General features: G+C 48.0%; 1 protein-coding gene across 6 annotated transcripts in view; it reads right to left on the bottom strand.

Moving 5' to 3' along the window:
- The window catches only part of AFF3 (AF4/FMR2 family member 3), a 434,554-nt gene that overhangs the window by 30,285 nt on the left and 376,942 nt on the right, over positions 1-27,327 (bottom strand). For all 6 annotated transcript variants that reach the window (XM_032469729.1, XM_032469731.1, XM_032469732.1 and 3 more), the window contains 5 exons: positions 22,578-22,764; positions 14,605-15,705; positions 9,090-9,214; positions 6,057-6,258; positions 4,261-4,382 (listed from right to left, as the gene is read on the bottom strand). In XM_032469729.1, the coding sequence (XP_032325620.1) occupies positions 4,261-4,382; positions 6,057-6,258; positions 9,090-9,214; positions 14,605-15,705; positions 22,578-22,764 (1,737 nt within the window). The remainder of the gene's footprint in view (positions 1-4,260; positions 4,383-6,056; positions 6,259-9,089; positions 9,215-14,604; positions 15,706-22,577; positions 22,765-27,327) is intronic.

Here is a 27,327-nt window from a genome sequence, read left to right as displayed (position 1 = left end):
AAAAAAAACCAACCAAACAAAAAAACCCAGAAACACACCCTAATGGTGTACCAGGAAAAGTGGGGTCCAGCTTTGAAGTGACTGGTAAGGGGAGCCCCTCGGGAGGGAAGAGTGGCCACAGCAAGCCCTCCGTGGGGGTGGGGGTGGGGGGCTTTGTCACCTACTCCAGGATTTTAATTGGTGTCCTTTGACTAAATCATCCGACCTTTTCCATACAGGAATCTTTCATCCCCTATAAAATGGAAATCCTTTTAGCTATGAGGCTAATGAGCATAATTACATTGCAAATGCCAGCTCCCTCTTCCTGCCCCGCCAGCCACATCTCACAGGCTGTGGCTTCAGCCCCGCACACGAGGGAGTCCTTCCTCAGGGTCGGGAGGTTTAAGTAGCTGGGCCCCTGTTGCTGGTGCCATGGGGACAGATGGGACATTTGGTGGTTGGGCTGAATGTGATCGTGACTGACTCTTCCTCATGAAATGTGGGCAAGAGACAGTACATCCTTCTGGGAGCAGCAGGCAGTGCTGGCACCAGGCTTCTCTGGCTCCTCAGCTCAGCAATATGGCAGGTGGAAATGGAGGCCAAGCGTTTCCCCACTCAGCTCTGCCCAGACTTCTGTACTGAGGCCTTCACGACACAGTTGTTCCCTCAGTTTTCCCCGGCCAAGAAATCCCCCATCACTAATTATGACTAGGGCTCATGGCTTTGCACTAATAAGATCAATTTTTAGGCTTTGAGTTGAATTGGGCGCTGTCACTCATGCACATAAATTCTCACAAGTTTGGTAATCGCACCAGTGTCACCTTAAAACTGTGGCTGTTGAGCTGAATATCACACACGGCTAAAAGTCAAGGAGGAGGTGTAGTCACGCCGCCTCCAAGCTGAGCCTGTGGAACAAGCTGACCTGGATCACATTTTTAAAAGAAGTGTTATTCTGTTCAGCTCCATCTGCCTCCCGAAGGCGCAAACTGGTGCCTGTTTAATTGGTACGTAACATACGACAAGAGGCTGGAAGCCCAGGAATTTAAATTTACCTGCATGTAGTAGATTTCTGACATTCAGGGAAGAAGAAAGAAAAAAAGAATGCAGGCATTGCCCCGGGGAATGTTCCACTGGCTGGGTCCACTCAACACTTGACATCTAAATGCCCGCTGGATTCAGCTGTTGTCTGAATCGCATGTTTATTCAACCATGAACAAGTATTTATAATACAAAAGGATGAGTTTACTTTTTTTTTTTAAAGCTACAAGACGCGGCTTTAAAAAATTAACATGGCAGTAGGGCATCTGTTACTTTTTGGATGGCGATCACTGGATTTCCATCAACTCTGAATTATGCCGGTGCTAATTCTCTAGTTCTTTCTTTCCTTCTGGTGGCCTCTCTTTGGTCATTCCCTTGCCTGATGACACCTTTAGTGCGGAGAAGTCAAGGGAAGTGACAGGAGTCAGGTCCTCATGGGTCCGAGAGGCTGCTGGTGAGGCCGCTGGTGCCGGGCGGAGAGGGAGCAGGATGAGGCGGAAGTCTGTGGTCCCTTCCTGGAGAGGCCACCCCTGTGCCTCCATCTCCCTTGAGTTGCTGACTGAGAATTAATGCATCGTATATCCCTGCTCTTGGCACTGCGCCTGGCGCTTATTAAGTGCTCAGCACACACACCAGGGGAAGCTGGGAGACACTTTGCACCATTTTAGATGACTTCCTAGTCCAGTGATCTCTTAAGGGATCCTGATTTTCATTGTTCCAAGGAAGAGACAATGCCTGGTTTTGCTTTTCCAGCTTGAAGAGTCTTCCCACGACTTTCTTAGTTCGGTGGTTGCGTGGCTGTTTGAGTTGCATGTTTCGTTTACTGTCGTGGATTGCAAAGCAATCCGGACACATGGCGATTGGAACATGATGTCTACCTCTCCAAAGGATGGATATGTGAGAGTGCTTTTTCATTCTATTGTATCTATATGCATAAAAGGAGAAACAGTTTTATTGCAGCTGTCAGCCAGAAAAATCAGACACGTTGCTAACGGGAAGAACGAACGATAACAGCCTCTTCGTTGATCAGATAGTGACAAAACTATGTGAGCCACCTTCCCAGCAGACTGAGAAACCTTTCCTCTTGTAAACAGTCCAAGACACTACAGGTTGAAGCACAACCATCAGGTTGTTGCTGTTTCAGATTTAGCTTTCTGGTCCTCTCACTGGAAAACTCCTTACATTTTAATTTTCCATACACGTGTGTTTAAATACCGTGCTCTTAACATGTCTGATGCTTTGAGTGCCTTAGTGTTTACTGCACGTGTGTTTGATCATACTGTTAGATTATTCCTTTCTTTTTCTCTAAGTCCAGGTCTTTGATAACACCTGCAAGCTTCTTGAGATGAATAAGGGGGATCTTGGGCTTGGTAAAATGGATAGGTAGGCTTTGAATTATTTCTACAGACACATTTCTGTCTTATAAAGGCTTGCTTTCTAAGACAGGTATTTTTTTTTAATTCATCCTTATATTTATTTATTTAATAGAGGTGCTGGGGATTGAACCCAGGACCTCGTGCATGCCAGGCATGTGCTCTACCACTGAGCTACTCCCTCCCCTATATAGCTGTTTTTAATTCGTCAAAGAACTGGGTTACAACCTGAACGATACAGAGGCTGGCCCACCCATATAAATGCTCTCTCATTCTGCTTCTTAATAGTGGGGAGAACATATTTAATTAATATGAAAATCAAAAGATTTCTACATCTTCTGAATGCAGATTTCCAAACTGTCATTAAACACACTTCTGACCTCCTGTTTTTACAGATGGTTAAAGCTCACTTGAACGATTTACACCGCCGAACCCTAATTATGTATGTAGCTGGCTGACTGAATGTACTTCCACCCCCCCCCCAACCCCGGGGATTAATTACCACCTCCCTGGCTCCCAGGGCAGTGGCCATGAGGGGAGGGCGGGTGTGAGGGTCAGGGGGAGAGCCTACCTGAGGCTGAGGGCAGCTGCAGCAGCCCTGGGGAGAGGAGAAAAACCCACGTCCTCCTGGGCCACCCTTACACTGTTGTGTATCCTGTTATCTTGGAATGTGTTTGATAACTAAACAAAGAAAATACTGATATGGCTTTCAGCCCCCAAAGTCTGTGCCCTGATTAACTTCACAAAGTCCAAGAAGAGCTTGAGGACTACACCGTCATATTCTTGCTTCTCAGAGGTGAATGGACAGACCTCACCTGTGCTCTGGATGAAGTTAGGATTGGAGAAAAGGAGGGAAGAAAGATGAGGGTGGAAAGGCCATCACATTGCATGGGGCTTTCAATCTCTAGATGATCGCTCGATGGATAGACCATCTCACTGGATCTCAAGACAGCCCCCAGGAGACCAGTGTCATGAGCATCACTTTTCCTGACTAGGAAGCTGGGACTCAGGTACATTTACCGTCATTTTACTTCCTGACTGTGGGTGGGGTTTGGGGTTTGCAGTCTGTCCCCCAGCCAGGCTATAAGCAGCCAGAGGGCAGACTCTCACACCGCTCCCCACCATCCCCCAGGGATTTAAGGACCACCTCACACAGACACACACTGCACGACTGGTGAGCAGCTAAAATTGAAAACGGGACTCAAGCCAAACTCTTGAAACCACATCGTCTGCCTGCCAGGCTTGTCCTTGACACATATTTTTTCCCTAAGAGCCTAAATAATTTATAGTATCATTTTATCATTTCTCATTTGTCATTTGCAGCATCTCAAGAGCATCCCAGGATGTTATATTTATGCATCTTCTTCTTTTGTTCCTCCTCCTCTTAAATTGATGCCGGGAATGGGAGTAACACTTGGGTTTCGGTGCTAGGACTGGGAGATGGATGACTGGATATTTTTCCTGTGTAAGAACTGTTTACATTGTTATAAAGACTGTAGCATTCTAGAGGGGAAAAAAAGCTCTCGGGAGTGAATCACTATTACTCTTTGCCTGTTACAATTTACAAAAAGGAGAAAGTTTCTCTTCCTGGTAGCATACAAGCCCAAATACAGGTGCTCAGATAAGACTCATTAATGCCATTTGCCTTAGTTTTCTAACATCCTGGAAGCCACCCCGTCAGGACTGGGTGTTTTAGTCACTCAAAAGTCCCCCGGGACTCTCTGGGGCACACTCAGAGTGAGGCTCCACTTCCCTTCGAGAGAGCCACACGTAACTGACAGTCACAGGACAGAAACGGCCACACTGTAAATGCGAAGCGTATAAACCACCTCCCCGGCCCCGACCGCATCAACAAAGCGTCCACGCTTACATGTCGTCGAAGACAAGTTTCTGCCTCTTGCAGTCCCTGTGGCCGTTGGAGCCTGGAGACCACGGCTCTGTCTGTGGCCGTGACTTGTGGAGAACGTTCTCGGAAGCGTTGTGAGCCGCTTTCTAAACAAGAAACACACACATCATTCTTTGAGAAACTGCCCACCTGGCTGAAGGAGCAACCTGTTAGACAGAGTATGTTGTGTTCTGTGTGCTAGGTTGGAGCCTAGGGTGCTTTTTGTTGAAATAAAGAAAAAGACTGGATAAAGACGTTGTGGAGTGTATACAAATGCTTCTTTAAACATGGACCGATTGTACATGCAGATCAACACTGCTTCTCAGGGAGCCTCTATTCCTCCGGGCGTTTCCTTTCTGGCACACAGGGAGTAAATTATGGATGTGCGTGACCCCTGTGAGTGGCTGAGTGGCGCTCCCCAGCAAGGCTGCAGGCTTCGTGCAGGCAGAGACCGAGTCTGTTACATCATCAATGCATCTCTGCTGCTTAGCACGGTGCCTGGCACACAGTAGGAACTTGCTCGATAAACACCTGTTCAGTGAAAGAATGGCTAAATAAAGTCCATCACTGGTTTCCAAGTCTCTGCATATCATAGTTTCTTGCTTATTTATTTTTTTAATTGAAGTATAGTCAGCTACAATTTGTCAAGTTCTGGTGTACAGCACAAGTTGCTTGTGATAAATGAATCTAGAGGCCAAGAAAAGTTTTGTTTTAAAATTTGAATTGTTAGCTTCTTATTTCAGGTTTTTCTGTTACAGTTGTCTCAGATACTTGTATCCTAGAATTAAAGATAATTGCTCTCAACTAAGGGTGCCTAAGGGGGTTGATTTCCTGATGGTACAATAAGACTTAGGCTCTTGCAGGACCTTCTAATAACATTCCCCCCCCTTTAATTCATGGGGTAAAGCATGAAATACTGCCTCCCCCTGTTTTCTTTGCAGAGTCCTAGTCCCATGTCTCTCCTGCCCTGCCTCACACAGCCCTGCTGGTGTAGATGTGTGCAGAGACCTGACAGAACTCCCTGGGGAAAGCCTCGGATTAAATAATGTACCTGGAGGATGCATGGTCCAGGGCCCCCAGCTGTTAGACAGTGAGTGGCAGGAAAGAGGAAAGAACATGTGCTGTTAGTTGCACAGGGGTCCACAGGTGTGGGGTTCTTCAGATGGTGCCGCCTCACATAAATCTTATCACCACCATTTTGCAAATCAAACAGGCTCAAGAGATTAAGCAACTGGCCCCAAATCACCTGGTGACAAGCTGTAAGGCCAGAGGGACGGTGGACCCAAGTGCCCCAGGGAATGCAGGGCGTTGGAATCACCAGTGACAAGGTCACTGGAAGAGGGGTGGTGGCGGGGGTGCCACACTGGCCAGCTACGCTGGTCACCAAGGCAGAGGGGGCGCCCCACCACTGTGTCCTGGGTTTTCAAGGCCAGATTTAACCCTGCCTCGGGGCAAGGAATCTTTTCAAATATAAAGGCTGGTTGGCCCCAAACTCCCAATCTGCTTTGTCCCGGGAGTATGACTTTGGGGCTGTGTCTTTTCAGAATGGGAAATGAAGTCCCACAAAGAGGACTCATCCCCAGGCAGGAGAGGCTCAGGATGCCCGCCCCCTTCCTTCTTCCGCAGCTGTCTGCTCCCTCGTGGGGTCTTCCCGGGGCAGCAGTGGGCGCTTCTCTGCGGGACCTCCCGCCTGCATTCAGACTGGGTGGGGCTGGGGACAGAGTTGGGGGCGAGCTCCGTTCCAGGCCAGTTGTAACTGGGGCAGGAGTGCATCCACCTACCGTGACGTCCCCGGCGTGGGTCGGCAGCTGGCTCTCCGGCTTATGCTTCTTGCTGGCGGAGGCGGAGGTAAGCAAGCCATTGCTGCCGGGTCGGCCGCAGGAGGTGAAGTCCTCACCTGAGTATTTGTGTTTAGACGCGTCGGATGCGGGGGAGATGGGCGACCGCAGCATTTTTTCATTTTTGTTTATTGGTATTGCCAAGCTGAGAAAGGAAATCACAGTAACGGAGCGTCACACAGTCAGCGCAGGGAAAGGTAACTGTTCTCGATATGACCCGGACCTCCCATGTAAAACCTGCTGGTGGGAAGATGCTGATTGGAAATTATTATGCCAGGAAACAATTCTGCAGCGTTAGGACCGAGACAAACAAGAAGCAAATTTCATTCGTTGTTTCTTTACTCGTCCTCTCAGAAAGAATAGTAATTCTGGGGTTAAATGGCTAAGAATAACAACACTTTCATTTCTCAAGTGTTTCATCCAAGGATCTCAAAACACACAACAAACAACTTACTGGTTTCCTAACAAGTGTAAACAACAGGAAACTCCAATGATGCACAAGCTCTTTACTTCCTAAAGGACTTCTGCTACACCTGAGCTTGCACTAATTATTATATGGCGAAGAACAGAATCACAGAATCACCTGCAAAGCATGAATCCAACTTCTGGTTGTTAGGTTTCTGAGCTAAACAGGCATTGATCAGAATAAGCAGGGAACAGAAAACTGTCCTTAGAAATCACATTTTCTGATTCCTAGCTCCTTATTTTACCTTCAAAATTATTGTCTGTGCCTGAATATAAATCCTCCCCAAATTAACCATCAGAGAAGGGAGTCACTTCTGTTCGAGTCTCTGCAATACGTACTATGTTGATGGGGCTCTCTCCACGACTTCACTTTGGAAAAAAAAAATTGGCAAGACGCATTAGCCTGAAATAAACCCAATCACTGCTAATTTGGGATGCTTCTAGAAGTTAGTCACTTCGTAGAGTCAGTTAAAAAAAGGCAAATTCATTTAACAAAGATTTAGTCATTATTCCTGGAGTTATGACTTCTTAATTGTGTGTGTTGGCTGTCACTGCAAACAAGCCATTAAAGTCACTTCAAAAAGCAATTTCCTTAGTCATAGTGTAGACATTACCAACACAGACCTCTAGAACAGATCAGAAGCCAAGGTTCTTAAAGTTATGCAAATACCTATGTGTAGGGGTAGAATTTCTGATGACAGATTTCTGGTTCAAAAAGCACTGCACGTCTAACAACTTAGCAGTGAGAAGATGTGTCCTGGAAAGCTGCCTTGGGTGAATCAAAAGTGACTCAGCCTGTGAGGATGAAGACATTGCTGTCGAAGACAGACTGAACAGTCTGTGTCTCGACATGTGAGTGAAAAAGTCGTATTTCTAAGTCTCCATTATTTTACATACTACATGATTTTAAATGTTCATGGAAAACTAAATTGTTACGTTGAATACTGTCATGGACATCTGGTTATTTCTTCTTCATCATCATACGTCTGTATATTCCAATTGACCAAAGTAACTTTGAAACTTTCTTGCGATTACCTCTTGGGACAGGCGATCACCGTATATATAGCACTGTCTTACTACACTGGGAAAGCTTGACAGTGGTAACCAGAATTCCAGAGGTACGCAGACTCCCTTTCCTAGAACTCAAGGCACTTTCACATGCATTGTGGCATTACTTAACAGAAGTAAAAACTGTCAAGAGCCAGCAGGCCCTGCCAGGCCAAGGCTCTCGAGCACGAGCTATTATCCTGGGGTCTCCAAACTGGGATGGAAAAAAAAAAGTTACGTCTTCATTTTCATTAATCTCTCACTGATAGAGATGATTCCCATTAACAATGAATGAAGGCAAGAATAGTGGTTTAGCAGGAGCTGTATTAGCAATTCCTGTGATTGTGGAAATCACGGGTATTTTCATGTCATATCAGTTGCTGCAGACATCGTGAGACACTGCTTACACTCAGCACTACCAGAAATTATAGTGGTTGCAAGATCTGCTGGCAAGGTTATTTCAGGCATTAAGGAAGAAGCGCTAGAGAACTCGAGCACACTTTCAAAACGCACTTTGGAACCACATTTTCCCCATTCACATTTCCCCTGTCTTTTGGGATAGCATCTGCTGGGCACGGCGGACGGTGGGCCAAGCCAGCTCGTGTGTGCTGCTCTGCCTCCCGCTCAGACCTTCAAGGGCCCTCGCCCTTCTTCCCAAGGTGACTCGAACACTGCAGTGAGCCTGTGCTCGGGTGCCCTCGCTCTCCAATTTCCTCTCAAGCTTTAATACTGCTCTATATCGTCTCCTAACCTTTTGGTTTACATTTTTATGTGTTGCGCTGAAACATTAATCTCCCCTTAAAAGTTCTCTGTACACAGTCAGGGAGAGTGAGGAGTGTCTTAGCAGAGGAAAAGCGCTTTCCGAGCCGTGCTATTTCTAAATGGAAAGAGCTTCTATGACTGATGCTAAGCTGCTTGCTTATAATAAATACCTGACCATGCTTTGCCGGGAGGCCATTCATCACAGAGGGGATTCAGGGCCTTGCAGGTCCATCTGGAACCCCTTAAGAGGACTGACTGTTGGCTGTTTGACCTTGGAGACCCAGATCCTGTCTCACACTGCAAATTCAGCTATATCCAAGACCTTCGGGTGTGTCATAGGGAGATTCCACTCAAGTTTATATATTTTTTCATTTGTGTTATAAGCTAAGTGTTCTCATAGGTTTACTGGCTCTTAAAATGATGGTTGGAAAATTCAGTTTTTAAGTTGTCAGAGTGGAGGGTGTATTTTTGAAAGGACAGAACCGTGTGTAACTAGGACCTGGTCTTTTGTGACACAAGAGCTATGATACGAGGCACCTCTCCAGGCAGGATGGTCAGCCTTAGGTAAATGATGGGAAGCCAGTCTGGAGACCCTGAGCAGAGCAGTCATTAAAAAAGCCCTGACTCTCCCCAGTGATGGCATGTGATTCTCAGGCCCAGAGAGCCGCCCAGCTGGCTCTGCCTCGGCGGGAGCACGCATACCTGCTGATGCTCACGTTGCAGTGGTTTGCAGACAAAGTACCGTTGGCAGAGGCAGTCAGTCGTGAAGAGCTCTCCTTCTCTCCCTGGGCCTTCTTGACCTCCCTGTAGTCGTCTTCGTTGTCACACTGCGTGGAAATAAGCAAAAACCAATCAGCTTTGGATCTCCAGGGACCATAGTGAGCTCCCATCACCAGCTTCCACAGGGAAGGCCTCCTGGGAGACCCGCTCGCCGGGCTCCTCTGGAGACCATCCTGAGCACCACCGTGCCGTGTCGCTGCGGCACTCTTGGCTGTGACCTGGGTTCCCAGGCAGCTCCTCCACGAACAAGGACGAAACCTGTCAGTTTTGCTGTTGACAGTTTTCAGAGAGGAAAAAGCATGACACCACAATCAGAATTCAGGAGGGGATGTCAGGACTGATGAAAACTGTTCTGCCAACAGACTGGATTCCACCCTCCAAAGAAGACCTGTTCTGGAGTTGCCCACTTTGGCATTTTTTGGTACCTGGACAAGGCAGAGCAACCTATTCCAGGCTTACAGCTGGAAGGACAGTGACATGCTTGGACTTTTCTTTTGAAATTCACGGCCTTGAAGGACCTTTTTATAAAACAGTGTTTCTACTGGATTCTTGTTTCCATGATTGTATTGAACTCTAGACATGTGTTAGGGTGCAATGCACACATACTAACTGCAGCCACACAGTAAAGGCACGTGCAGGGCTCACAGCTGTGTTTTCAAGCAGACAAGTCCTGGTACCAAAGATAGAAAGATTTTGACCTTCTCTCTCCAGCTGGGATTGTCTCACAGCCTCTTTTGCAAGGATCCCAGATGCTGACACTGAAATTGTGCTCCCAAGGAGGGTCCAAGCCAGAGCTCTGAGCCCCCAGCCCCGGGCTCCAGCAGGGGAAGACTCTGCACCCTGGGCAGCCAGGTCTGTGGAGTCCCACCTCCCGCACCCAGTACTGAGGTTTCAATGCCCCAGATGCTGAGTAAAGAGTGCTGTGAAAATGTTCTTTTCCTTCTCCGAGCGGGTTTAGTGATGACTCAGTAGATTTCATGAGGAGAGCTGAGTGTTGGGCTCAGTGTAAATGACATTTCATAAGTTAAAATAAAAAAGGCCATGAATAATACAAATATTTAAGTACAGAATGTTATGGAATGTACACGGATGCATTTTTGCACCCCTCTCTATACAGCTACATATGTGTATACAGCTCTACGCATTTCCCATCTATCTGTATGTTTCTCAGTTTCTAACTATGAAATACCTCTCTCGCTTTCCATCAGCCTATCCATTTATCCATCGCTCCCCAGGTGATTAATTAATTAATTCATTAATCAGTTAATCACCTGGGGACTGACTGATGGATAAATCAATCCAGCAAGTTAAGAGGAGGGCAGGCTATGTAGAGGAAAACAGAAGGAAAGAGGGTGGGGAAGCATGACTGAATTATACTGTCTGAATTGATGCTACCCCTGCAAAGACGTCACCATTTTCCAAGCGAAGAAACTGAAGTACAGAGACGATCACCTGACTGAGGTCACCCAGGAGGCCAGGGCTGACTGCATAAGCGCAGTTTCAGTGCAAAATGAAAATGCTGGGCCCCTTGTTCAAAACACAGGAAAAGATGCTTGATGTCGATCTTGGTGATGATTGTTTTAGATTTAACACCAAAAGCAAAGGCAACAAAAGCAAAAATAAACAAGTGGGACTACATTAAACTAAAAAGCTTCTGTAAGAGGGGAGGGTATAGCTCAGTGGTAGAGTGCATGCATAGCATGCATGAGGTCCTCGGTTTAATCCCCAGTACCTCCATTAAACAAACAAACAAACAAACAAGTAAACAAACAAACCTAATTACCCCCACAAAAAACCAAACAAACAAAATTAAAAAGCTTCCATACAGCAAAGCAAACCATCAACACAATGAAAAGGCAACCTACTGAATGGGAGAAACTATCTGCAAATGTGTCTGAGAAGGGGTTAGTATCCAACATATATAAAGAGCTCATACAATTCAATAGCAAAGAAACAAAAAATCCAATTGGAAAATGGGCAGAGGAACTGATTAGACATTTTTCTAAAGAAGACATACAGATGGCCAAAGGATGCATGAAAAGATACTCAGCATCACTCATCTTCAGGGGGATGCAAATCAAAACCACAAGGAGACATCACCTCACACCTGTCAGAATGGCTATTACCAAAAAGACTAGACACAGTAAGTGTGTGAGGATGTGGAGAAAAGGGAACCCTTGTGCACTGTTGGTAGGAACATAAACTGGTGCAGCCACTGTGGAAACAAGATGGAAGTTCCTCAAAAAATTAAAAATGGAACTACCAAATGATCCAGCAATCCCACTCCTGGGTAGTTATCCAAAGAAAGCAAAAGCACTAATTCGAAAAGGTATACACAGCCCATGTTCACTGCAGCATTATTTACAATAGCCAAGATGAGGAAACAACTTAAATGTCCATGGATGGATAAATGCCTAAAGCAATGGTGGTATATATATACACAATGGACAATTGTTTAGCCATAAAAAAGAAGTCTTGCCATTTGCAACAACATGGACGGACACAAAAGGTATTATGTTAAGTGAAATAAGTCAGACAAATATGAATATCTGATGATCTGGCTTAAACACTGAATGAAAAAACGAAAACCAAACCCACCCCCAGTTTATATATACAGAGAACACACTGGTGGTTGCCTAGGGTAGGGTTGGAGGAGTACAAAATGGGTGAAGGAGGTCTAAGATACAAATTTCCGGTTTTAAAATGAAAAAAGTCATGGAGATATAATGTAATGTACAGCACAGTGACTATAATTAATAATAGTGCAGTACATATTTGAAAGTGGCTAGGAGAGTGGATCTCGAAAATTCTCATCAACAGAAAACGAAATGTGTAACTAGAGTCATGGATGTTAACTGGACTTACTGCGGTGATCATTCTGCAATATGTGTATATCAATATTGCCATTATGTCGTACACCGGAAATTAACATAATGTTATTGTCAATTATACCTCAAAAAATAAAGCAGTTAAAGAGTAATGTTATAAAGAACTAAAGCAGAAAACATTTTCCTGTCTTTTGAGTCTCTCTCTTAACCTGCCGTGCTGACGTTTATTTGCTGTTTCGCACTGTGCTCCTTGCGGCATGGGGCCACTTGGGGGTTGTGTGGACTCTCTCAAGTGCCGGGGGCTCTGGCCTGCAAGTGAGTGCATGCGCGTGGCCCACTGGCCAAGGAAGGGTTTCTGGGGCGCATCAGTTGTAGGACCCATGCGTCAGGGGTGAGGAACTGCAGTCAGGCATTTCCCCCCGACCCCACCCCAAGGCAAACTGGCACCCCCTCGGAGGATGCATTCTCCTCTCGGGGACCCTCAGTACCTGGACTGCCAAACCGCATCCTGACCCCAACCCTCACTGTGTCTGCACCTTGGTCCCTGAACCAGGATGTGGAGGGGGAGGTGGCAGCCGGCCAGGAGTGAGAAGGGGCCAACAGGGCAGGCAGAACTAGTGGGAAATGGGCAGGAGGTGGGATTGCAGGTGAACCAATGCTCCACGTGCCCCCGGACATGCTCTACTGTCCCATTGCGCTACCCTTACAAAACACAGATTCAAAGATAAAATGAAGAATTTCAAGATGGCAACCCCAAACATTAAAGTCCATGCTCGGAGCCCTCTGAGCAGCATCCTGGTGGGCCAAGTAGTACACGGACCTCAGGCTGACTTCTTCCTGGGAGACCCTGGAGCCAGACAGCCTGGGTTTATTCCTGGCTCTGCCCTTTCTCAGCCACATGAACTCAGGGCAAATTGCTTCAGTCTCTTCAAGCCTCAGTTTTCTCATCTGTAAGATGGGCACGACAAAACTTGCCTCATAACATGATTTAATATGTACAAAAATAGCACCCCTCATGGGGACATATACATGTGTTGACTGTTAACGATTTTGTCCTAAATTTGGGACCACTCACGATGACTTCAGTCTTTGGTTTGTCACCCACTGTGCTTTTCACTTCCATCCAGGTTACTTTTGAAGATACAGGAGAGGATAAAAATCCTCAAAATTGGCCTTACATTATGATTAAATTATCCTTGAGCTCAAAAATCTTCAAAAATGGTGGAGCACTTAGGTTTGCTTCCAGATGCTCGTCCAGATCTCCCCGTACTGACCGCCCACCTCACTCCCCACCTCCTTTGCTCGGCTTGCTTCCCTATTTGGGTGCCACCTCATCCCTGATCTTCTGATTATTCAACTGTCCCTCTTCCTCAGGGCCCTGTCCCCAGCCTGCCTGCGCCACAGAGTTCTCCTGATCAACACCATAGGTTGCGCCAGCTGCTGGCTCTGATGCTGCAGACTTGTGGCCCCTCACAGGGCCCTGTTGCCCACTGTCTCCACCAGGCACTTCATGCCTCACCCAAGTCACAGCTTTACTAAACCCTGAAAGGCTGTTGGCTTGTTAAGTCAATGAATGGCTCCATCACCAATGTCACCCCACCTCTTCCAGCAAAGAATGGGGTTCACTCGTGTTTACCTTGTTTTAAAAAAATTCATACAATTTTTAAAGGTTACTTTCCATTTACAGTTATTAACAAAATATTGGCTCTATTCCCCGTGTTGTACATACATCCTTGATCCTGTCTTACACCCTATAGTTTGTACCTCCCACTCTGCCACCCCTAGATTGTACCCCCCCAGTGGTAACTACTAGTTTGTTCTCTGTATCTGGGAGTCTGCTTCTTTTACGTTATAGTCACTAGTTTGTTGTATTTTTTAGATTTCACATATAAGCAATGATATCATACAGTATTTATCCTCTTTCTGACTCATTTCACTTAACATAATACCCTCCAAGTCCATCCATATTGTTGCAAATGGCAACATTTCATTCTTTTTTATGGATGAATGGTATTCCATTGTATATATGTATATATATGTATATATATATATATATGTATATATATATATATATATATATATACACATACACACACACACACACTTACACATACAATGGTTCCCTTTTCTCCACAACCTCACCAACATTTGTTATTTGTGTTCTTTTTGATGATAGCCATTTAGACAGCTGTGAGATGATATCTCACTGTGGTTTTGATGTGCATTTCCCAGATGATGAGCGTGTTTACCTTTTCTCAAAGCCCAACCCCCACCCCCATCCAGCTCCCTCTGCACACACTCAGTGAAGATTTCCTGTTTGCCCACTTCCACATGCAGTGGGAAAGGCCTTAACTGTCGATAACTAAAACATGGGAACAGTAACAGTGCTTCCCTCACTGGGCTGTCCTAAGGATTTAACTGAGTTTAATACAGGTCAAGCACTTACAAGAGTTTCTGGCGTGTATGAAACACTCTATGACTGTTTCAGGTACATCCTGCTTCAGGTACATCCCCCACCAGCAGCCTCCCTGTGCCCGCCACCTGGCCCAAAGTTCAGGGAGCGCCGCCCCCCCAGCCCGGCCCTTAGCCCCTGGTGTTCCCAGGCCTACCTTGCGTTTCCTCTTGGATTTTGGCAAAGCCTTTTCTGCTGGCGCGTCTGATGCGTGGCTCAGCGGGGCGCTCTCAGAGTCCTTGGCCGCAGGAGCGCTCAAGACCCCCGGCTCTTGGGGCAGGTGTTCTGGGACCCTGGACAGGAGGGTCAGGTCAATTTTGACCCAGAGAGACCTGACCTCGTCACTGTCCTTCAAGGGGGAGAGAAGTTCGTTGCGGCCGAAGGGGACCAGCGTGTAGAACTGCTCCTCCAGCTCCTTGGCGATGTCGCTGGTGGTCCTGGCGTTGATGGAGCCCACGGGGGCGCGGGGGCCGCCGCTGCCGACGCTGTTGGCGGCCTCCTTGAGCCTCTGGTCGCTCCCGGCGGCGGCGGCGGCGGCGGCCACGGCCTGCGCCTTGGACAGAGGGTAGTCCTCCTGCTCCGACTCCAGGTCCGAGTCCGAGGAGGAGGACGACGATGACGACTCGGTCTCGATGAACTCCTTGGATTTGGGGACGATCCGGCTCAGCCCCCGCGTGCGGCGCTTCTCGCAGGTCACGGACGAGCGCAGCTCCTTGCGGTGGCTCGTCCTGCTGTTGCCGCAGGGCCTGGGCTTGGGGGGCTCGGGGGGGAGCCCCGCGCTGGCGCCCAGCGCGTCGGGGGCGGCGGGCTCCTCGGGCCGGTGGCCGCCGGCGCCGTCGCCGGCCGAGGTCCTCTCGGTGCGCCGGGTGGGCTTCTTGCCCGCGGACCTCCGGGCGGGCGCAGGCGCGCTCTCGGCGGGCGCCCCGGGCCCCGCGGGAGGCGGCGCGGCGGCGGGCAGGGCCACGGCCGCGGCCGCGGGCGGGGACTTCTGCTTCACGCCTTTGCTCCCTGGGGCCTTGTTCGCGGTCCTCGGCCGCTGCTCCTCCTTGCAGGCGCTCTTGATGTCCTTCTCCCTCAGGCTGGGCGGGCAGACTTCGGGAAGCTTCCCACAGTCGGGCGCTTCGTCCTTCGCCGCGGTGTAGTACTGGTTGCTCTCCGGCCCGTGGCTTTCGTTTTGGATCAGAATAGGAGGCTTGTGGGGATTAACTTTGTTTAGCCATTTATCCAGCTGCCACTTGTTGGAGGACGCTGGTTCGGCCTAGAAGCAGAAAACCAGCAACAAACAGAACATCTTTTATGACCGGCTCACCTCAAAAGGGCCTGGCTATTTTATCCTGACTGAATTCTTCTAGGTGTGTGAGCAGAAGACGGATGTGCTGGAAACAAGGGAGAATGGAAGCAGTAGGTGTGTGTGGCAGCATCGACTGCACAGGACGCAGGGGTGCTGCCCCCTTCCCGGCCCCCTACACTGAAACGCCCACACGTACTTCGAGGCCCTATTGGAAAAATAAGGGGATGCACTGTGTTCCATTAGGACCCGTTTCCAGCATCTTTGAGATACAATGTACATTTTAAATATTTACACAAACATACATTAACTTGAGAGCCCAGTAAAGTTAACTGGGGAGTATTCTGGAGAACCTGAGGATTAGCTCTCTTTTTCCCTGGGGCTTAAAATTTGGAGGGAATTAGAAAAGGGAGTGGCTAAGTGGAACCTATACTCCCAAAGAATTACCTGTGTGTGCCCTAAACGCTTCGACAGCTGGACCTGGTTTGTCTGTCCTCAGCCTGCTTCCATTCACACTTTGCCCGAAATGTTTCAGACAAGAAGGTAACAACAGAAACCTTTCCTGCAAGCAGTTTTTGCTAACTTAGAGCAAATCATGGGCATTCCACGTTCTAAACCCTAGCCCATAGATCAGCTCCAGGTGGGGGTGGGGGGCCATGAAGGCCCTGAAACGGAATGCGAAATGTTATGTAGACACATTTTTTGGAGAGAGGAGAGACCCATAGTTTTCATTTGTGTCTCTAGGGATTCAAGTCTCATAAAAAGTTTAAGAACTGATGCTTTTACAGGGAGTAAGTGTTGCTGATTTCTAATGAAAGTCCATTCACCCAGCATCTATGATTATTACTAGAAAAGAAGTGCACTGATAAGTGCAGAACTTTGGCTGGAGTGTTTTCAATGTATGACTGTATGTGAAATGGGGCAAGTTTTTTGAGTGATGAAGGAGATGTAGTGTCCCTTCCCTATGGTCTCTACCCTCTGAATTCATGGCTCCTAGGGTTCCAGGAGGAGAACAGATACCAGCCTAGAATAAAGATGAAGGATTTAGCTTTGCATTTCAAACTTGGTTGGTTCAAGCTCAGAGCAAGTCAATTTCCCTTGCAGGAGAAAAACTTTTTTTTTTTTTTAACATAATAATTTCCAAAAGCCTGCTTGAAAATCAAGATTGAGCAGAATTTGGGGCCCAGCCACCTGCAGCAAGGATCTGAGGAGGGGGAGGGGTGGGGAGGGCAGTATCTTAGACACAAGGGTCCTGGCTGAATCTGGAGGAGTCTGGGGCACAGCTCAGGGAGATGGGAAGCCTTTAATGGGCCAGAGGGGCCTGGGGCCAAGATGAAGAGGCCACAGGATGTGGGCACCAGGCACTAGATGGCAGGGACCATGGGCATCCTTCTGGTTCCCCCACAACAGAGGAGACCAACTACACTTCAGTGCACAGCAGCACAGGGTGTCCAGGGACTGAGAAGCAAAAGTGACATTTCAGTCGGGGCCAGCATGGGAATCCTAGGCCCTTCCCCTGGGGCTGTGAGGATGGAGAGATTTCCCCTGGGATAAAGTATGGGAGGGGAATCCCTGGTGACCCTGGTAAGGAGTCTAGACTTGGACTTGACTTTCTGCTTTGTTTGCTTGCATGCCACCCAAAGGACCAGGGCTCCGGAGCAAGAGGCAAGAGAAGAAATGATAAATCTTTTTTTGCGCCTCTGAGTTGTCATAGGTAAAGTCTGACCTGGCTTTAATTTGGCTTCTCCAGACAAAGGGATCAAATGGAACATGCAGAGCACACCTGGTCCATCCTGCAATAGTGATGCAACAGGGGAAGGGGGACACAGAGCCACTCCTCTGCCCAGGGGATGCTTTCGCCTGCTCTGAGACTAGGGGACACTCTAGCCTGCCCTGAGACTAGCTGAGTGTGGCTGAGGGCTAATCTGGTGGCAAACACATTGATGGCTTCTGAGGTTGTCTCCTCCACACTCCCATTTCTCTCATGATGTGTCCACTAGCAGGTCAGTGGCTTATGTGTGTCAGCCTCCCCAGACAAATGGGGCCCAGTGATAGGCCTTGAAGAAAGGGACACATGCTGGGGCAGGGGACACACATTTGTGGCAGAGCCTGCCACTCTCACAGGCCCCACCACCGTGTCTGATGCTAGCTCACCCTTGTCCCCACCGTCCTGGGCCTCCCCCGCCTCACATCTCTCCTGCGTAAGAACACAGACGCCTGCCTAGAGCCAAAACACAGCAGCTCACGGGCAGACTCTCACTAAAACTTCCCGCAGGGAGCCTTAACAGTGAAGAGAGAATTTAATAAATTGGGTTTGGGCCCACTGCCCGATGTGCTTTAGGGCCATTTTTCCTGTGTTTCACAGCTGAAGAATCAGGCTGAAGCCCCCATTTTCAACACATCACTAAATCACATTCCTTTTCTCAGGAATCTACAATGACCCCCTCTTCCTGCCTCCTAAACGAAATCCAGACGGCTCAGGCATCCATTACCTTGCAAGCATCTTTTCACTGCCAGACACCTACAACGTGCTCCCACTTTGTATGGATCATCTAATTTAATCCATATAGAAAAGAGATGTTATCACCGGTAATTTGTCTATGAGGCTCAGAGAGGTTAAGTGGCTTGTCCAACGTCACAGAGCTGCCAGGCACCACCGAGATGCCCCACAAATTTGTCTAGGCTTGAAGCCCAGCCTCTTTCCACTGCTGCTCCGCCTAATCTCTCATTACTCTCCGGTGTGGCCTCGTGAAAGGGGACCTCCCTTTTTGTTTGTTTGCTTTCTTTTTTCTTTTTCTTTTCTTTTTTTTGAGAAATGTCAGTCTTCAACCTAAGATGACAGAATTAGAACTGATTTTTGGAGAAAACACCACTAATGCTCCAAATTGTACCTGTTATTATCTTTCTGTGGCCTATTCTGCATTGTCCTATGATCCTTAACTGTGCCGTCTGGATGCCCGCATCTGTTTCATGGATCTGTGTCTCGTCTCTTCAGTGAAGCCAAACACTGCTTGTTCGTCTCACTCGCAGGCCCCAGAACGATCAGGGGCCAGCTTGCTGTGACCGCTGCTACCGAGGACGAGGGGCAATGAGCTGACACTCCATTTGTCTCGCTTATCCCTCACCACAGCCTCACAGGTGAGGCAGCGCAGGCTTACCTGCCCTTTGGAGGATGAAACAACGGGGGCCGGGGAGGCTTAAACAGCCAAGAGTTAGGGGGCAGGAGAGAAGGGCGGCCTCAGGGCTCGGGGCTCGTTCCCTGGCCCACTGCTGGCGGTGGTCCGCTTCCTGAGCTGTCTGGCGGGCTTCTGCCTGGTGCTTCTGTCGGTTCGCTGGCCTACGGCTTTGCCTTTCCAGCCACGACTCTCCTTCCTGCCTCACGCACGAGCCCCCCACTGCATCCTTTGCTCAGTGTCCACTTCATCTGTATCCCTGCAGCCTCCCTCACGCCCACTGCCGTGTGCCCGTGAGACGCCTAGTGAAGGAGAAGCTGGCTGAATCAAAGAATCACTTGCATCGTGTGTCTGCTGATTTTTCAAGAACGATCTAGGGCAGCATTTTCCAAAAATGTGCTTTTAGTTCATCTACCCCCTGAAGAAAGGTTTCCACGGTCAAATAAATTTGGGAAACGCCACAGTGGAGAACACTGTTGATGTGAGCGATATTAAGAGCTGAGTGATGCTGGAGGGTCACGACATGTGTTAAACCTCCTTTTTCCTGGCAGATCTCAAAATCACGTGACCAGGCTCTTTTTTTTTGTCCCTCTGGTACCTTTTAGTTGGGGGCCATCGGTCTAAGGAGCTCTGTATGCTGTGTAAACATGCTAGCTGAGCGGCAAGAAGCTCTCCCCCATGGCACTCTGGCATGAAAGGATGGACCAGGCCAAGAAAGAAGGTACAACTCAAATGAAAAAAAATTAGGCCGAGGACAAGCTGGCAATCGTCGGGCCACATAGAGGGGATATGCAGTGGTGGAGGTCCTGTTAGAGCACCTCTTCCCTGCCAGCTGCGGACACGGGGTGACACTGTGGCGATGCATGTAAAAGACAGCCGTGTTCTACAACCACAGCCACGAACGAGAGCTCAGATGAAGCTCAGGAGAGCCGAGCAGGTGCCTTGGAACATCGTGAGCGCCTCTGTCTGCTGTCACGTTGGGATGGTGCCAGTTAGAGGAAAGGGTGGGGGCAGAAATGCTTTGCTCCAAAGCAGTGCAAATGGGTCTGCACAGGGGGATGCGAGCTGCATGGCTCTGAAGAGCTGGATGGCCGTGTGGGGTTCAGGAAAATGAGTCTCATTGCTCTCTGTAAGGTGACCTGGGCCAACATGGTCAGAGCAAAACAGAGACACCCTGGAGGGTCGGCTGGATAATGTGTCCTCTCTTTGTGACTTTCTGCAAACGTACTTTATTTCTGGAGGGTGTGTGTCTGTATTAATGTTGGGGAAAATGTTTAAGGAAAACTTATTTTTATTCCAACGAATACCTTCCTTTCCAGCAGAGGGAAGTCACGTGCTGTGTGCACCATCCCTTACCCCTTCTGGTCTCCCTCTGCATAGAGAAGCCAGGAGGTGAAAACTATGCGTGGTCTCAGGCAACTTCAACTTCAACCCTCTCCTTCTTAGCTAGGGGCCTCTGATGGCTGCTGGAAGATGTGACAAGCGCTTCCTTTTATCCCCAAGATGCTCAAGGCTCTGTAATTATCTCAGTGACATTCAGAAAGAAAGAATCTGCTTAAAGCCTTTTATAACTGTACTTCTCGGAGGCTGGGTTTCCGCCTCTTCTAGGAACTCCAGAAGTCACGTTTCAGTGCGCAAATAAAACTCAACATTTCTGAATTTAACCTTCAAAGTCACAAAGAAGCGCTTGGGCTTAGGGCGGGAGGAGGAGTAGCAGTCAAAGGCCCTAACCCTTTGGATCCACCGCCACTGTCCCCCTTGGCTCTTGAGATGTCTCTGGAACCCAGTTCTTTCTACTAAATATTCTGGAGTTTTTAAACAAATTAGAGCATACAGCTGGCTCTGAAGAAGGCTGGTTAACTCTGTTTTATTTAACTGCTGTATTTTTTGTTTGTTTGTTTCAAATTATTCAAGTTGGAACATCAGCTCTATGAAGACAGGGACCTGTTCTGTCAAAGCACTGCCATCTCCCAGAGCCAAGCGTCGCATCTGGGGCAGAGGCTCAAGAAATGTTTGTCGAATGAAACTGAATGAGGGAATGAATGGATGGAGGGATGAAATTACGGAGAAGGAATAATAATTTAGTTCCTGGGAAAAGTCAGGGTTATATCAACATATGGCTTTTATAGGTTAATGTTGCTAAGGGCCTGAGAGAGAGAGAGAGAGAGAGAGAGAGAGAGAATGAATTATGGGGGTGAGGAGTGAGCCCCATGGAAAGGAGAGGAAAACACAGGAGAGATGGAGACGAATTATTTCAGGAGGAACGGGGAGCTCTTGGAGCCAAGCAGAAAGGGCTGAAGAAGAAACAAGGACCGTGGGGAAAGAATGACAACTTCCCTAGTTTCTCGATTCTCCTGCAAAAAGTCTCAGCCTCCTGGGAGGAGACCGGAAAGGAGAAAACCTGAATTTAAGAGCCACTCTAGGAACTTGGGATAAAGTCGCCAAGTGCTTCCAGGTGTGATCACGTGCACGGGTGTGACACGTCCTAAGACGCAGGTACACAAGCAGGAAACGTGCGTCTTGCTGGCCCCAGACGCGCCCCGCCTCCCCTCCTCCCAGCCACGGTTTGCATAAGTGGGTTCGGTTTCATTTCAGAGCCTACTTAGAAATTGGAGCCCCAAAGTGGTACAGAGGGTTGTAGGTAAAAAATTAAATACTATGATCCACAGTAATGTCAAAATCTTAAAATTTTTTTTTTTAATTTTTAAAATTTTGGGGGTGGGGAGGTAATTAGGTTTATTTGTTTAAATGGATGTACTGGCTATGGAACCCAGGACCTTGCACATGCTAAGCACGTGCTCTACCGAGCTACACCCTCCCCACCACATCAAATTCTCATACACACAAGAAGTGTATTTTATTCCTTCTATAGAAATCAAAGCCTACCCTTGCTTATGGATCCAGGGACTTGAGAAGTTTGCTCTCAGCCCTCTCTCAAGAATCCATGCTCTGAATTACTATTTAATTTTCCCCTTTCCCCCTTTAAAGTAGAGAGGGCAATGGTTTTTATTGGTATCTTACAATATTTTTATATGAGGCTCCTAAATCTCCACACAGATACTCTGCTATAAAAGGTTTCATTGTTATTTGTACGTTGATGCTAATTTTTCTTTTTATATTTTCACAAAGGAAACACAGTGAAGAAGGTTTTATTAATATTTGTAGCCCTTGTTCTTCTGATCCGTGACAAACTGCAAAGAGGTAATAGTCTAACCGTGTCTAATCCACAGAACTCCTTTCCCTGTGATTTACGGGCGTTCACACTTCCCAGGTGGGGAGCTGCCCCGTCTGGTTACTGCCTCGGCTGACCCTCAGGGAGACCCGACCCACAGGCTCTTTCCAGTCAGTGATGTTTACAGCATACTTGGAAAGTTCTGGAAGTCAAGATCAAGATTTTTGGACAATAAAAGACGACGTTTCTGTAGTTCAAAGGAAGCTTTGCAATTAGGAGAACGGCGAGGAGGGAGGGGGTAGGAGAAATGGGCCCCAACAAACCCTGGCAGGCTGCCAGGGGGTGGTGGGCTAGAGGGGTCACAGCTCACAGGCGAGTGTCACAGCAGGGAGGCCGGGGGAGCGGGAGGTGTGGGAAGCACGACTCGGAGGAGGATTTACTGCACACCCGGGGGAGAAGGGGGCCGGGGAGGCACCCAGAGGCCCGCGCGCTCTTACCTCGGGGCTGGAGTAGTGGGGGGGCTTGCTGCCCTCACTCTCGCTGGAACTGCTCTCGGTCTCCGAGTCGGACCCCGAGCTGCTCTCCGAGTCGCTGGAGGAGCTGCTCCCGCTGCTGCTGCTGCCGCTGCTGCTACCCTTGCTGGAAGGCGCGGAGGCCCTGCCGCTGGCCTGCTGGGCCCCGGCGCTGCCAGCCCGCGAGGCCCCGGGAAGGAAAGGGGAGGAGAGCCAAGTGAGCAAACACGGACACACCATGACCGAGCTGTCGTTCAGCCGAAGGAGAGGAGGCAGCACACAGCCTGCATGGCTGTCAGCTCACCTGGACCTCGCAGAGCCATCGCCAAGGTCAAAGCAGCCCAATGGTTAAGAAAAAGTACACAGAAAAATACAGCTGGAGGGAAAGTGGGCGCCACTCGGGCACCAGTTCTTTGTATGCCCGTTTGAGAAGGGACGGTGGGGTGATTTCAGAAGGCCTGTTTCTACTTTGTGGCTGTTTCTGAGGCTGGCTTTTCAAGAGCATCCCCGATTCCAATCATCTACCCAAACGAACGGAAATCCAAAATGCCTGAAACATTTTGTGGAGAATGAAATGGTCCATTTGCTTTGCTTTAGGAAGTGGGCCACGAGGAAGTGCACACTGTCCTGCTCTGTGTTTTCACAGCCTGCCGGAAGGTTCCAGAAACCACGGGACCCACAGTTAGGCTTGCTTCCCACCTCTTCTTGCCCTTAGAGTTGAATGCTGTCATCTTTACAGGCCAGCTTCTGCATAAACAGTCATTTTCCTTTGAGCTCTTTATTAAAGAACTGAAGCTCCATCACTCACACATTTTTTAATACATTCTAGACTTTAACATTCAACTCCAGTACACTGGCTTCTAGCAATACCATTCCAAATTATACTTGAGGTTCACATCCATGCTGAAACTTGCCAGAAAGTTACGCAGTCCAATTCTATACACAAAGAGAACAGGAAAAATGGGACACGTCTAAGGGCAATTAACTCACCCTAAAAATCCAAACAATACACATCCACCCAAAACAGTGAGCCAAAAAGAAAGTTTCGGTACTCACGTCCTAGTCAACATCTTCCAAGTCCTTTATTAACTGCATTGAAACACACCTGACTCTGTTCTTTGGCGGTCAAACTCGAAACCCAGAAAATGCACCGATCGCCTTTTTTTTTAACGTCGAGTCAGCAGGTCCCGGCTGGCCCCTTCCCGTTGTGACCACTGCTTCAACAGGACTGGATACAAGTGAAGGCCAGGGGCCGGGGGAGAGTTTATGGCCTCAAGTGCAAAGCAACCAGGACAAGGTAAAGGGCCCTTTTCACCCGCCCCTTCAATCTTTGACAAATGCTTTGCCCAAGGACAGAGCCTCATAAATCCTCAGTGTGGGGGCGGGGGAGGGGGGGTTGGTTACAACTCATTGGAACCTGGCTTCTCCCAGAAGAATGATAAGACAAGAAGCTATCTTGCAGGGTATACCTGAAAATAAAAGCACCTTTTTGAACTGCAAGTTCAGGGAAAAATAGGGTTGGAACATAACCTTCCCTAGTGGTTTTGATTTCTTCCGCCAATGTCACGGTCCATCCCTACTGTCTGACAAACCTCCTCAACGTCAGACAACACCTGCACCTTTATGCCTGGCCGGCACTGTGACGGCTCCCTTTCCAGCCTGCTGTTTCCTCTGGTGTTGAGTGGGGAACTCTGGATCCTTAGATGGGCTGGGAAGGGAAGGTCAGGGATCCAAGAGTTGTAATATTTCTCTCGTCCCTTATGAACTAAAGTCCATCTTTTCCTATTGGCTGAGTGGAAATTATCAATGGAGTCATTTAAAAAAAGGGGGGGGGCTATTGGATTCTGACTGAACATGAACGTCTGGGATCTAGGTTACTTGTTTGTCAGCACGGCCTCCAAACACGGGGAAAATTCCAACAAACAAACGAAAACACACCAAAACCCAAACAAACACAAACCAAAACGCCAAACAACACATGGTGGAGAAAGTCTCCCAGGCATGCTCTGGAATGACATTTGCTGAAGACTGGGAAATTCAGATAAATAAAGAGCATTTTGATTGGTTTCATACGACGGTCAAAGGCTTTGATCACCGAGCGGTACATTCTCTGGCTTTAATTCAAACAGCAAAGGACACGGGTTGTGGGGGCTGCGTGCACCTGGGGGCTGTGTTTGCAGCAGAAGCTGCGACGTGCGCGGAGTTCCCGGGGCTTGCGTGACAAAGTGGCGGTCTTCTGAAAAGCGGCACTTTCATTTCGGGGAAAATGTCCATTAAACAGTGCCCGAGCTGCCTTCCTTCCATGACGGCTGTCCTACAGGGACAGACACACCAGCCCAAGGAGACAGGATCTCTGATCTGATTGGCAGGAAAGCCTCATACTTTTACGTTTTCCTTCCTTAAATTAGGAAATTCACTTCAGATGACAGTTTTACTGGCGTAACTATTATTTGTTTTTGAAACGGTTGAGAGAGCCAAGAATTTTAGGTTTTTTTTTCACGCTCTGCCTTTAAGGGCCGTGTGGCTCTTGGTGACTCTGGGGCCAGGACGGAACCCATTCGCGTTTCAATGGTCCGAGCAGAGACGAGACCGTGTCCCGGGAAACAATCCATGTCCAGGATGGGGGACAGGCTGGCCTGAAGGGCTCTGGTGGCTCCAGTTGTGGGATGGAGTTAACCACCCCTCCCTCCACAAAGCCTGCTCCATTAACTACCCTTCTTATGGGTCTTTGGGGGACAGCTGGTCATTCTGGGCTCAGCATGATACCCACTCTTGCCGTGCGTGCGGGCAGGTGCTTTGGCTCAGCAGCTCGGGTGGCAGAGTAAAGAAGCCGGGGATGCTTGTCCCTGCAGAAGCACCAAGCGCAGAATGGGCTCAGTTAAGCCAGGCTCTTTGGAATCATGGAATCAAGAAGATGGAAAAAAAACACACTGGACAGACCTCCCTGGAAGAAGACTTTACTCTATGTATTTTAAACTGCAAACTGAAAAAGGTTTTTTTTTCTTTTTTAATGGAGGGACTGGAGATGGACCCCCAGGACTTCGTGCATGCTAAGCACATGCCCTACCACGGAGCTACACCCATCTTTCTGAAAATTTTATTTAGTGTGCCAACCAGCTGTCATGTTTCCATACCAAAGACATTAACACTTTTTGAAACTTAATTTAACAAGTAACTTTTTATTTTCTGAAATGATAACAAGAATTGATTGACGTGATGAGACAGCACTGGACAATTTTTAGGAACAGTTTCTGTACCCTCTGCCATTTCAGCAACATGGTGCCACCAAGTCTGTGAACATGAAAACGTGATTGAGATCATGGAATGAAAGTCTCTGTGTCCCCAAACTTAGCACCGTGCCTGGGACACAATAGGTGTTCACATGCGATTACCAAATGAAAAAAATCCATAGAAGAAAAATCTATCACTCGGTTAATGAGTTGAAGAAAAAAAGATTTAGCCTTTCAAAAAGGTTACAATTTCTCTTTTCTATTGAAAAAAACCCTTAAGGGGATTTCAGCACCTCTTGGACTTTCCCAATTTCAACACCTCTTCCTTTCAGAGGCTCTGTCTTTAAACGTGCTCTACATTTCATCTGCTATATAATTTAAGCCCAGTTCTCTCTTGGATGGCTTATTTACTTTTTGTATCATGATTTGATTTTGTGAAATATTTTGCTGATTTTGTGAGTGGTCGAGGCCAAATACACTTTTGAGAGAGACCCAGCTTTATTCTAAATGAGCTGTTTGCTCTGTCCCTTCCTTTGGCTGCAGTGATGTGTGCTTTTCTGAACCTGGCCTGGGTTGAGTTTGAATACAGACAGTAAAAGAGAAGATCTGGAACCAAAATGACAAATCCTGGATCTCACAGTCATGGGTGCTCCTGCCAAGTGTACTGTGGGGCCTGGATACATGTCCAAAGTTGTCCACAAGCTCTGAGCTAACAAGGAACTTGGAGGCAGGCTCTGTGCCTGGTTGGCACTGTGTGGACGGCTGTGATGCCCAGCACAGGGCCTCTGCATCCTGCAGACTGAATCCACTGGGATGGACCAAATAACATTTTAGAAGAAGTTACAGCTCTTTCTCACTCAGCACTCCGTATGAACTCAACAAATGCTTGACTTCTAAACCATAATTGGTGCCCTGGCAATGGTATTCTTTGATTGATGGCATCTTCATCGCTATTCATTGATCTCAAACTATAACCACATTATGAGACGTGAAAACGGACAAGCTGGCCCAAGGAGGGTCACTGTTGCTGGAATTATCTTCCAAAATACAAAACTGATAGGACGGTGGGTCTTGTACTAAAATCTTTTGTGTGCTCTGTAATACCTCCAGGAACACCTCTTCCATCCAGCATGGCTTTTGAAGCTCCCCATGGTCTGGCCTCAGTCAGCCCTCCAGTGATACCTCAATGGTTCCTTCACTAAAGCTCGGCCATAATAAACATCTCATTGTTTGGACAATCTAGGTGCCTCTGCACGTGCTATTTTCTGTGCCAGAAAGCCCTTCCTTCTCCTCGTTACCTCCAACTTGCTCTCCGGGACTGAGACGCAACCTGTTCTGTAAAGTGTTTCTCAATGCCCCCAGGCACAGCTGATGTTTTCCCCTGAGCCCCTTAGCACACCATCCATTTTTCTTTTGTAGCTGTTATCATGTTAAGGGTAGGAAGTATCTACTTTGCCCTGTATCCCCAGAGCTGCAGAGGATATGGCACAGTCAACAAATACTGA

The sequence above is a fragment of the Camelus ferus genome, chromosome 28 (assembly GCF_009834535.1).
Source record: "Camelus ferus isolate YT-003-E chromosome 28, BCGSAC_Cfer_1.0, whole genome shotgun sequence".
Taxonomy (NCBI): Eukaryota; Metazoa; Chordata; class Mammalia; order Artiodactyla; family Camelidae; genus Camelus; species Camelus ferus.
The sequence above is the reverse complement of the archived record's forward strand: the minus strand, read 5'-3'. Positions and strand labels throughout refer to the sequence as shown.